Here is an 11,956-nt window from a genome sequence, read left to right as displayed (position 1 = left end):
TACGACACTAAAGTGTACTGCGACAGTATTACACTATGAACGAAATTCATTTTAAGTTGACATTATGTTGATTTATTTATTTTTTAATGTTAAGATATTTATTTGAGCTTGAATTTCCCATGAAAATATGTGCAAGTGTATATTTTTTAAATTTGATATGTCGGTACAGTGAGCCAACTGGTAACAAAGTTTACAATATGCAAATTATGTCATGAATATGTTAACGACATCAGACACCGAACCACGTTGATGCAACACCGAGCGTTGTGATTGGCTGATCAGACCTGTTACGGTATCTGTTCAAGGGCTGTGATTGGTTAGACTCAGTCGCGAGCAGGCATGCCATCCATAGCATACAGAAGTCGTTAGCTCTTGAAGCAGCTCACCCTCAGGTAGATAATTACGTAAATTAGATAATATTTTTATTGTTTTAATTTGGTAATATTAGCTCTCCCGTCGTAATGGACGCGCTCCTCTCCAGACTCTTCTCCTCTGAGGAAGAGGAGCGGTACATTTTGGACTGCATGGGTTACTTTATGGTTTTCATGGCAGCCTGCACTTTCGTTAGTTTGCTTTTCGAAAATGTCCCATACGGCCGATATGCTACGAGCAAATATGGATTTCCAGTCAACGTGAAGTTTGCCTGGTTCGTTCAGGAGCTGCCAGCCTTCTTGTTGCCTTTCTGTCTGGTATTTTGGACATCCTCTGCAAAAACGTCACTATTGCCAAACCAGCTGCTCATTGCCATGTATTTCTGCCACTACGTCCAGAGGTAGGTCACCAGAATAAATTAAACCATGGCTCAACAACTGGGTGCATTGAAGTGTGTAGTCAGGTGGGTAATAATTTGTGGATTTTTCTGTGTTTTAACTAGGATTTAACTGATGTGGTTTTCAGGGCCAATATTGATACCATCCATCCATTATCTATACACCGCTTAATCCTCACTAGGGTCGCGGGGGGTGCTGGAGCCTATCCCAGCTGACTCGGGCGAAGGCAGGGGACACCCTAGACAGGTCACCAGTCTGTCGCAGGGCTACATACAAAGACAAACAAGCACTCTCACATTCACACCTACGGGCAATTTAGAATGATCAATTAACCTCAGCATATTTTTGGACTGTGGGAGGAAGCCGGAGTACCCGGAGAGAACCCACGCATGCACAGGGAGAACATGCAAACTCCATGCAGAAAGATCCCGGGAAAGCCGGGACGCGAAAGTGCTAACCACTACGCCACTGTGCAGCCCCAATATTGATACCGATCATTCTAATCAAAGATATCGATAATCGATATTTGCAACGTTTCCTGAAGGTTCCCATTTGCTGGGTATTACTCAAGACTTATAACCAATCAGGTAGTGCTGAAGGCAGGACCGTGTTCAAGACCACACAGTAAAGAAAACACATATAAAGAGGCAGTGGCATCAAAGCCATAGTAGCACATTTCAGAACTATTTAATTTCATTGGAAATCATTTTTTCCAATTCAATAATCAGCCAAACTGGTAATTGGGATACCCCTATTTTTTTTAATTAAATTTTTTTTTTTTTAAACAACTGCCACAGGAATGTTAGAATCTCAAAAGGTTCCCTGTATTTATAGATCTGTGGTATGCTTACTGAACCATGTCAGTATAAAAGCCAGTATTTTATTTAACTGATTTTTGTTAATATTTTTTTCCTTTGCTACAGAGCCCTTATCTATCCATTTTTAATCCGAGGAGGGAAGCCGACACCGCTGATGTCTTTTGTCCTGGCCTTTGTTTTCTGCATGTACAACGGTTACATGCAGGTCAGATACCTGAGCCATTATGCTGAGTATCCTGCTTCTTGGATTACACAACCGTGTTTCATCATTGGTAGGTGTTCTGTGTCTGGTTCCCCACTTTTAACACAAGTATTAAGTGTTTTATTTTATCACAGAAGTGCAAGCGTTGTAAGTAGTTTATTATAATGTTGTTTAGTGTATGCAGATTAGTATGAAATGTTGAAAAAAATATTCTGGAAAAAATATATTGTAACTGATTCATTTTGTAAGATGCACGCTCCCTTTTTTATACCATCTCACAAATATATTCTTTGTACTCCTTCTTCCTCTCTCTACTCTTCTTTATTTTCTTAAATGTAACAACAAGTATTTGCTTTTAGAAACTAAAAGCATAGCTGTCCTTTACATTCTATCCATGTCATTGTCATTCCCACCACAGGTGCCTCTTAGGCATTCCAACCCTCAATGCCAGCAGTTTTTCTTGGCTTTGCCCCTTAAACTGTTACAGACTTCATCAAACCTTGCATTCGCTTCAGATAAAGACAAGTGTTACCGAATGAAAGAAGAAAGAATTTAGGAGCCATTGTGAAAGATTGCTCTCAAAAACAAAGTAAGAAATGAAAGAAATGCAGTGTTCTACTGTGAAACCTTAAGGCCTGGCATTAGTGTGGATGTTACTTTGTTATCTACCACCTACCTAAACATTGTTGCGACCAAATGGCTTATCAGTGCTCCTGGATATGAACTAAACACAATGTCGACTTTCTGAAGTAATGAGTGTTTTATGCAACCTAGATTTGGACAAGAAGTTAAATACTATGTTTTGAATTAGCAACAGTATGAATCTCATACTGATTGAAATTTATATTCCAATTTTCGCTGAACAAATTGCCTGAAATCCATTTCATAAATATGTGGCAGCCTGACATCCATTTCAGGAAATGCATTTACTGAAAATTATGTAATAATAGCCTGATAATCATACTTTTTTCAACACTTCATAACAAATGGCAGTTCATTCTGAGACGTGGGTGGCAATTCAGAGGTCTGCACCCTGGCTGATATACTGTAATTAGATTGATTAGTGTAATTAGCTCACTCTTTACAGAGTCTATAGCAAAAACCCAGAATCACAGTAAAAATGTGAGAGTACAATGTCTGAATTACCATGTATGTATCTAGTTTTATTTTTTAATAACTATTGTCAGCATTGAAGAAATTAGTTTCTCTTGATACAGGTTGTAGGTAACAGATAAAACTAGTGACCCACTAAACAGACGTGTTTACAAAAAGATTACATCTCTGTATCCGTGTGGTATGGTATATAAGATTTATTTTTCTATTGTAGGTCACAGCAACAATACTACTGATAAACAGGAAATAAAGACCAGATACATGCTGTAATTTTTTTTTTTAAAATATGAGCGATATGCATCTAGCAGTGGCATAATGATTGGAACCCTGGACAAATGGCACTTATTGCACAGATATGGGGGCTGCTAAAAAGTCAGCTGATTACCATAGCAATGCCAGCCCTAACAGGCCTCAGAAATCCCTGTGTCATGCGGAGGGCAGTGTCCACAGGGGGTCTGTGTCAATGGACTTTAGAGCCAAGTTACCTGTTGTGGGTGTAGATGGTAGAAAGTAGGTGGACTGTTTATGTGGCTATTTTAAAGGTTCCATATTGTTTTCCTTTTCAGAAAATCAGTCAAAGTCTTGCATGTCCCCACAGTGCATCTTTCAGTTTTTCAGCTCAAAATACTTAAATAAAGATGGTTCATGTCACCACGACTGTATAATCCTGGTTTTAGGACTGTTCTTAATGAGCTGTGAAAAGCAATGAGCTGCTGCTGTTCCACCTCTTTCAGGAAGAACACGCTGTCTGCTTTTGTTTCGTTTGAGCTGGATGATTATTGGGTAGTTAGGTACTGCATAGCAGCTGAGTTGAATCCTGCTGTCTTGAAAAGCTGGGAGGCTAGCTAGTTCTGGGGACTTGAGGAATGGCAGAAGTAAATGTCTTCATATCTTAACAGCTTTTTTTTTTTTACACCTCCAAGTTTGTAACAACCACAAAACACAATAAAAATCAATTTTCAGTATATGGGACCTTTAAACCCCCGGAGATACTTTGTGTGTATTTGGTGACTTTTATGCTAATATTAGCCATGGCTAGGGAGCTTTAAGTGTATTTTTGATCAAGGGTTTGTTCAGTTTGTATAAATCTTTATTTAGTTATTACTATTTGGCCTTGTATTTTTTGTTTATTATATTAATAGTAGGGATTGCTCTGCAAACCTGGGCCTCCACGCTTCTACACTGTGGAAAGCAAATGAATAAGACAGAAAGACTGTACGTGATGCCTTAAACCTGTCATTGAACTATACAGTGCCTAGTGCAGTCTCTGTCATGACCTGATCACCAGGTGAAAACTCCTAAGCTTGCAGAATCCATGCAAATGCTATTGTTCTTCTCATGTCACATTTGGAAAGAAGGCAACCAAGAGTAATCATCAAAATATTTAAATGTTTTTATAAAAGTACAGATTTGCTGCCTGGTTTTTGTCAGTAAAATGTCTTGCTAAAGCAACTTTTGGTTTTGTCTCCAGGGTCTGTTCTGTGGTTGGTTGGCTGGCTAGTGAATGTGCACTCTGACCACATCCTGAGGAACCTGAGAAAGCCCGGAGAGACTGGCTACAAGATTCCCACAGGTAAGGGCTTTAGTCAGTCCAGTGCTTTTACAGTCCAGACACTGGTTCAGTTTATTTCAACCTGTCATGTTTCTCACTGATCTTGCTACCGTGGCTCTAAGCATCATGCTAACTTTACACTCTTTGCCTACATTGTCAAGATTCAGGCAAACGGCATCCAAGCAGGAGGGCAATTAGCGTCAACTCCCTGCAGCTTTCTAAAGAAAGTCAATTCTGATATTAATCATTTTAAACGTTTGTTTTTGAGTCTGACTGAAAGTAAACACAAAAATTAGCCACCTGGAATGCATGTTTTTCTAACTGAATTAGCTTTTCCTGGCCATATGGAGAGCTGAACGTTTCTTCTACTTGATTTTGGGCAAGTGAAGCACCATCTCCAGTATGACAGTGTTTATCAAAGCTGCAGGTTCATTAGCTGTAGTTCCACAGCTGGGATTACTTTCATTGTCTGGCATCAACAGGCCCCACTCACTGCAGCAAAGTTTTTTTGTTGTTGTTGCTGTTTGTAAGCATGCACAGAAACATCACCAGTTTCCCTAGGTAAGTTGTCTTTCGGGACATCCTGTTGTCTTTCTGCCGCTGCCTTCATCCCCACAAAGACATTCAGTGCACACGTGTAAACAAACCAGTGTGTGCAGATGTATATGCCAGTAATTAGATCAGCAAGTATCCCTGGATGGAGATTCCTGATGCAGTTGGCAAAATGTCCATTCCTGGCAGCTAGTTTCTTTGTTTAACTTTGGTCAGATTGAAAATAAACATTTGAAGTGATTTATGTACAAAGCGTCTTTCTTTGGAAAACTGCTGGGAGATCACGCTAAAGTTTCCCACTAAACGCTGTTCACAAGTTGTTTTGAGTGACTCCTCGCTCCCCTAAACTTCTACAAGGGAGGTGCAGAGCGCAAAATTAGCATGATATATTGAGCTGCAGAAGCCACATTCATGGGAAATACACCAGATTGAAAGAAACCAGGGCTTTCTTTATTTATCTTTATATTTCTTCATTTTACTTTATTTGGCCATCGACATGTTTTTTGTTATTCAGGCTTTGTGCTTGAACATATGTAACCTGAAATAAAATTCTGGGTACTACATTGAAATGGCAAGTCTCAGCTTTAGTTTGAGTATGTTTACATTTGTATGAAAGAAATGTGTTTTAAGCTCTTTCGACACATTGAGCCCAAATTGCAAAGGTTCAAAAGTAATAGAGCTCATGATTGTAAATGTGTTCACATGCAGCTTGGTGTTGATTAAGAGTTGTGTGGCAGAGTAAGGAGTGCAGGTCTTGTGGAACAGTACAAAATTAATTGTATGGTGAAGAAAATACTCTTTTGTGATGGCAAGAAGTTGAGAATGCTCTCCGGGATGTAGTTGAACATCATTTGTATCTGTCCCATTACTTTTGAACCCCTGTACCAAGCATGATAAGGACTGTATCTCCAATGCAGTTCTTTTGATGCTGATGTAAAGCTACTTAAATTAAAACCGGGTCTGGGCACTTTATTGTAGTATTCATTATTTTAGTTTAAATTAACTGTCCTGAGCACAGAGCCTAAAGAACAAAAACTGCCCCAATTAACTGTTATTCCACTGCAGTGCTTTCCACAGGGACAGTGGATTTGGGAGTGAACGGGGTGAGATCTGGAGGAAGGTTTTAGCCATAAAAGCCCAAATCTGGTGGCCTCTGTCACATTCTAATGCAACTATTCAATTATACACACTAATCTTAATTATTGCATATTTTAATGATCACTGTAAGGTTATTCAAGACATAATATTCAAGACATAATAATGATTAATGTATTGCTTTACAGTAGGAACATCCAGGTACATGCAGCAGGACTGATGCAGACAGACAGGGACTCTATCATCTTGCTTGCTTTGTTTTGAAATAGAGGCTAGGGGTTGTAAAACTTACATATATGGCGACTTGCAACTTGATAAAGCTATTTAATTAGAATAAAAAATGAATACGATAAAATGCACTGCTGGACTTGAATGAGTAATTAGTTAGCTGGCTGGCAGCTGCCACTTATACTTTGACTGTGTTTTCTTTAAACACCCTGGCAATCTACAATGAAACATACTAGCTTAAAATACTTCCATTAACACTGTGAAATTAAACCATTCCTCAGAAATCGTGCTTTTTACGGTACATTTTACATTGTCCTGCTACTTCTTCTTAGCTTCAGAGTCTGAATGTTTTTTTTCAGCACTGCTGTGGGGTGACAAGGAAGTCAAAAAGAACAGTAATCACATCGTGGCACTGAGCACTGCGGTCTCTGAACGCTAGATGCTAATTTTCCAGTGTGGTCGCATGATTATACAGGATCACAGTGTAAGCAGAATCACAGGTTGTCACTAGTTATCTTCTCCTCCCCGCTTTGCCCTCCGTGAGCCCTGACATTAGCGTATAAAAGGACTCTAATATAGTCCAAGTCGCAGTGCTTGTAATGTGTATAGTTTTGCTTTCACTGACAATTTTCTAAACCGCACAGTGTTGATAGTAATCATGTTGGACAGCGAGCCAAACCTGCACTGGAACATGTACATTATATGTCTGTACATGTGCAGACCAGACTGATTCAATATTCATGCTAAATAAAGCATTCAGCTGTAATGTGTGTTCATGTCATTATAGCTTCCATATGTAGCTGTAAATGCTTCTGAGACAGTTAAAGAATACTGATAATATTTTTTTAAAAAGTAGTCTCAATACTTTTTGTGATCTAATTGAAGGAATAGTTTATGTATTCTTTCAAAAAACACATTTATACAAAAACCTAAGTCAGCTGTTTCTCCCTTTTTCCAGTGTTTCTGTTAAGCTAAGCTAACTGACTGCCTGCTCCAGCTTCATATTGAACAGAAACCAGAGTATTTTATTTCCAAAATGTCAGCTGTTCCGTTTAAACAAAAAATTGGGGCCTCAGTACCTTATTTGAAATTCTTGAAACAATACCACTGAAAAGAGTTCTCTGCACTGGCTGTTTTGTTTCACTTGTTCTAGACAAAATAACTACTGTTGGGAATATTTAATGTGTAAGTTAATTTTTTTATTCACTAACTCTAATAACATCAATGTGCAGTGAATATGCCATATTGCTGCCATAGAGACAGCAAAACTAAAAACAGGCTAAACAGATGAAAATGGGTGGGTTTTTTTAGTGCGTGACCTTTACAATGTGAAAATGGATGAGCATTCTATGAGATGTGACATGTAAGGAGGGGGTTGGGTAAACAAGGTTTAGGCTCATCTCCAAATTCCTTTCGACAAATAGCCTTAAGGGAAGTACGTAGATAAAGCTATATGTTTGGCAAATTCAAGCCATAAGTTGGCTTTTTCCTTCTTTTCGTAAATTAATCAGCAATCATAACAGCTTCACAAAGACACTGGGTCCCTTGAGTCTGAACATAGTCACAACAATAGCACCTTGAGCTTGAACTTGCAGTGAACCTGTTGAAACAATCCGTCCTGGACCCTTAAGGAAAATAAAGTGGAGAAGGCAAGGCGGGAGGAAGCTGTGAGCTTTGTTGCTTCAAATCAACTTCCAGGCACGTCTGGAATCCCCTTGGCCAAGAATCTGTCATTTTCACATAGAGGGTAGCAGCATTACCGAGCACATGGCCTGCAGTCAAATAGTGAGTGCTCAGCCATCTATGGTCAGTGTGGAGCTAGTTGTATGAATGCCCTTGGAGTTTTTTAACAGCGTGTTGCCTCCAAATTACGTTCAGAGACAGTAGAAGTGTCATTACTTATTCTGTTACGTATTGAATTGTAGTCTGTGAAAAGCCATCTGATTTTATTTTCTTCCAAAGTAAAATATTTTGGTTGTTTTTGCTTGAGTGAATATAGAAAAGGATAAACCCACCTACCCTAATTTCAGTGTCTTCTACCCACAGGCGGAATGTTTGAATATGTGTCTGGGGCCAACTTCTTAGGAGAGATAACAGAGTGGGCCGGCTTCGCTCTGGCTGGCCACTCTGTTCACAGTTCAGCTTTTGCCATCTTTACTACAGTGGTCCTTGCCAGCAGGGCTGTGGCCCACCACAAGTAAGAATAACAACACACATACACTCAGTAAGAAGGTTTTCCTGGACTGTGCTCTCGACTTTAAAGAAAATGTTTTATTAATAGAAAAATGTCTTTCTCTCTTCTTTGTTGCTCTGCAGATGGTACACTGAAAAGTTTGAAGACTACCCTAAAAACAGGAAGGCATTGGTTCCCTTTCTGTTCTAGAAAACACAGAGAACTTAAGCAGAAGCTTGAAAAGGTACCATACGTCTTACGGCGGTTGAGAGGATCGTTCCCTTCATTTTTTGGGGGGGATTTCAGGAAATCTCTGACGTCTGAACAGGCCTTGAACATACCTAATTGTTTTTATTGAAAACAGACACACACAGTTTGGATGCTTGTAAAAGATCTCATCCAAGCTGTGAGCAACCAACAGTTAAAAGCCATCATCTTAAAAAGATTTTTATTGTTGCCATTACTTTGGTAATAATATCAATAAAGCACCATGGAACCTCAGCAAGCATGCACTGAATGTACTGGAAGTGTAGCAACATTTAGTGCTCCGCCAGAGGAAATAAGATAGTGAACGACGTGTACCTCAACAGCAATACATTGGATTTATAACACTGTGCACCAGCAATAAACAGCTTTAAGACTCTCCTCTGATGTGCATATTCTCCCACATGGAGCATAAATTTGGGAATTCAGAGCAGACATTTAAAGTTTTCATTAATCCTCGAGACTCATCTGTTGAAAATCCACCTTTTTAACATTTATTCAAATTAAGTAGACGAGTGAGGAGGCGTGAATTAATTTCAACCCGCTTGCCTGCTGCATTTTGCTCTGGGTGTCATCAGAGAGATTTTCTACTGACCTCATCATCTCAAGCTCCTGGAAGAGAAGCCGCTTTGGAATAAAAGGTAACTGTGCCTGTTGGCCTGCAAAGACTGAGACTATATCAGGCCTGTCTCCAGCTAGTGGGCTGCAGGAAAAATCAAACGGAGATGAAGCGCGGCTCAATAACTCAACCATGCCTGAAATGAAAAGACAAGAGAGTTGCCTCAACACATCATTCCTGTTGGGGTTTCTGAGAAGAAGAGGAAAGAAGAAGAGGTGGATAAGAGATGAAAAAGAGAAATGGACAATATGTGAATGCAGGAGCGTAGCTGATAGTGAATATCTGTGATTGAAGCTGGTAGAATAGATAGGAATAGGAAATACTGGCACTGATCTCAGCATCTCACTTGCTCTGTTATTCTTCACTGTTACCATGAGCCAGATAATCTCAGTCAGTGTGAGCCAGGACTTTTCTTAAATCGTTCTTACTTTGTAGATAATAAGAATGTGATTCAGTGTTTCTCAAAATAGTTTCAGACCGAAAGCAAGTGCAATTATTTCATCACTTTGGTAAAATCTTTCATAAATTCAGCTCAAATACAAGTGAAAATGTCACTGGTTGCTACACAGTTTTCTGTATATACTGAAGCATTCCACAGTGCACCTGCTCTAAAAAAAAAAATGCAGTTTCTGTTTCTTCCCATTACTCCTCCTTTCATCACCAGTTACCACCAAGGTTATAACATTATTAATTTTAAAAACATGTATTTAAAAGACATTCATTTTGTTGTCATTTTTACACACAGTGTCATCAATAAATAATAGAACTGCCGTGTCTGAGTGTGATGAAATACGATGGCTGCATGTCGCTGAAGGCTGTGCAGACATGTGTGACATCCTTCATCTTACTGGTCCCCACTGTCTCCCCCTCGCTCTTCCAGGCTATTTCCCCTGTGTATCCTCTTTATCCACGCTCCTTGTAATTGCATCAGTATATTACACGACCACTATTTACAGAGGCTGCTGTTTGACTGTAATACCATTCATCTTCAGACAGACGGCAATGGATTTTCTTTTTATATGCAAAGCACCTCTATGAAATGGCTCTCAGAGTCAAGTCTTCAGTCACGTAGGATACTGATACTCTACAAGGGGAGCTATCCTGTGATATGCCATGTATATATTCCAATCTGTTGAAAAGCCGTTTATGTCTGCAATGCAGCCTTCTGCAAAGTAAAGAACTGCTCTGTGGGCCACCTTCAGTGAAAGTATTTCAATTTCAGATTTATTTTTTATTTTGGCTTTTTTTTAGCACCCACTGTCAACTATCTGTGTGTTTAAGATGTCATATTGTCATTTTATGGCTACAGAGCTTGAAGTTGTAGTTTTTAAAGATTTTTTTATTTATCATTTGTTTTACTGTCTAAAAGTCATTTAGAAAACAGGCCAGAATCATAAGAAGAGAATAATAGACAAGTATGCAAATTATCTAAATCAAAAATATATTTTTTATGTGGGTACTGATTACAAAACTTATCACTATTATCACTATTTTTTAAAATCCTTTTTTCAGACTCCAGTTACCATTGTTGTTGTTGGTTTGGTGGTTTTCAAATGTGATATGTAAAGAAGCAGGAGAACAAACACAAATGGCATTTGTAAAAAAGAAAAAAAATGATACATCCACTGCCTACAGGTGATGAAAATATTGTTTGCTCATACATGGCACACACTAGCATGCTTACAATTCAGGTCCAAATTGTAGTTATTTTTCTTGCATTTAGGTGATGCAGAATGAACTACAGTTCCAGATCACTGACTGTATATAAAGTCTGTGGCCCAGATTTACGCTTCTTAACCTCCAGGAGCTGCTCCTCTGCAGCTAGATGATATTATCTGGGTCTATTGTGTCGGTGTCCTTGGTATACTATACCTAGCTGTGCAGTGGGGCAACACACCACAGGCAATGTGTTCATGTGTAGAAATTCAACTCGCTGCTGACATTGTAAATGCAATTTTACACTAATGTGGGTTAAATATCTGGAACATGCTGCAGCCTCATTACTATTCAAGCCACATGCAGCTTCAGACAAGTGCCTGCTTCCTTAATAATATCTCCTGTTACTGTTATGCCTGTGAGCATGTTGTTGACTTCTCCAGCCCTGTCTCTGTTTATGTGTGTGTTGGTGTGTCAGGCATCTGTCAGCTATGGTCCAGTCGCCACCAATGTGGAAATCCCATAAAAGCTAACAATGAGGCAAACCAGCCTTGCAGTCACACTCACACTGGTACACAGTGTCGGCATTTGGCTTGAGAGGAATAACCCATTCAGTGTGTCACTCAAATGGCTGTGTTTCATACAGTGTAAGATAGAGGGAGATAGAAAGAAGAGCTTGGATTTCTACAGGCGTACAGTGGGAGGGAGCAGCCGTGTGTGTGTGTGTGCGTGCCTGAGTGTGTTACACAGGGAGCTACATATCCTAGCCGACACATAGTTTGCTCTGGGGGGTTTTCCTTGACTCTGTCACATGCTGCACGTGAGCAGCAGAGGTTGGGGGCGGGCATTATGCAAGACACCCTCTCCCTCACTCTCTTTAACATGCATACGCATCCCAGAAGGTGCTGGTTATG

At 39.5% G+C, this 11,956-nt stretch overlaps 1 protein-coding gene across 1 annotated transcript; it reads left to right on the top strand.

Moving 5' to 3' along the window:
- Positions 1 to 319: 319 nt before the first annotated feature.
- Positions 320 to 10,156, top strand: srd5a1 (steroid-5-alpha-reductase, alpha polypeptide 1 (3-oxo-5 alpha-steroid delta 4-dehydrogenase alpha 1)). The gene is made up of 5 exons (XM_023272248.3): positions 320 to 772; positions 1,694 to 1,860; positions 4,375 to 4,476; positions 8,377 to 8,527; positions 8,647 to 10,156. Exons 1-5 carry the CDS (start codon positions 462 to 464, stop codon positions 8,711 to 8,713), a joined length of 798 nt encoding a protein of 265 aa, XP_023128016.1. The 5' UTR covers positions 320 to 461; the 3' UTR covers positions 8,714 to 10,156.
- Positions 10,157 to 11,956: the final 1,800 nt, after the last annotated feature.

The sequence above is a fragment of the Amphiprion ocellaris genome, chromosome 15 (assembly GCF_022539595.1).
Source record: "Amphiprion ocellaris isolate individual 3 ecotype Okinawa chromosome 15, ASM2253959v1, whole genome shotgun sequence".
Taxonomy (NCBI): domain Eukaryota; kingdom Metazoa; phylum Chordata; class Actinopteri; family Pomacentridae; genus Amphiprion; species Amphiprion ocellaris.
This window is presented reverse-complemented; position numbering and strand designations above follow the sequence as displayed.

Excerpts from the sequence above, each read along its gene's own strand:
- srd5a1 (XM_023272248.3), top strand. The coding sequence starts at position 462 with ATGGACGCGCTCCTCTCCAGACTCTTCTCCTCTGAGGAAGAGGAGCGG. Across the intron at positions 4,477-8,376 it reads TGGCTACAAGATTCCCACAG|GCGGAATGTTTGAATATGTG; the intron begins GTAAGGGCTTTA and ends TTCTACCCACAG. Across the intron at positions 8,528-8,646 it reads AGGGCTGTGGCCCACCACAA|ATGGTACACTGAAAAGTTTG; the intron begins GTAAGAATAACA and ends GTTGCTCTGCAG.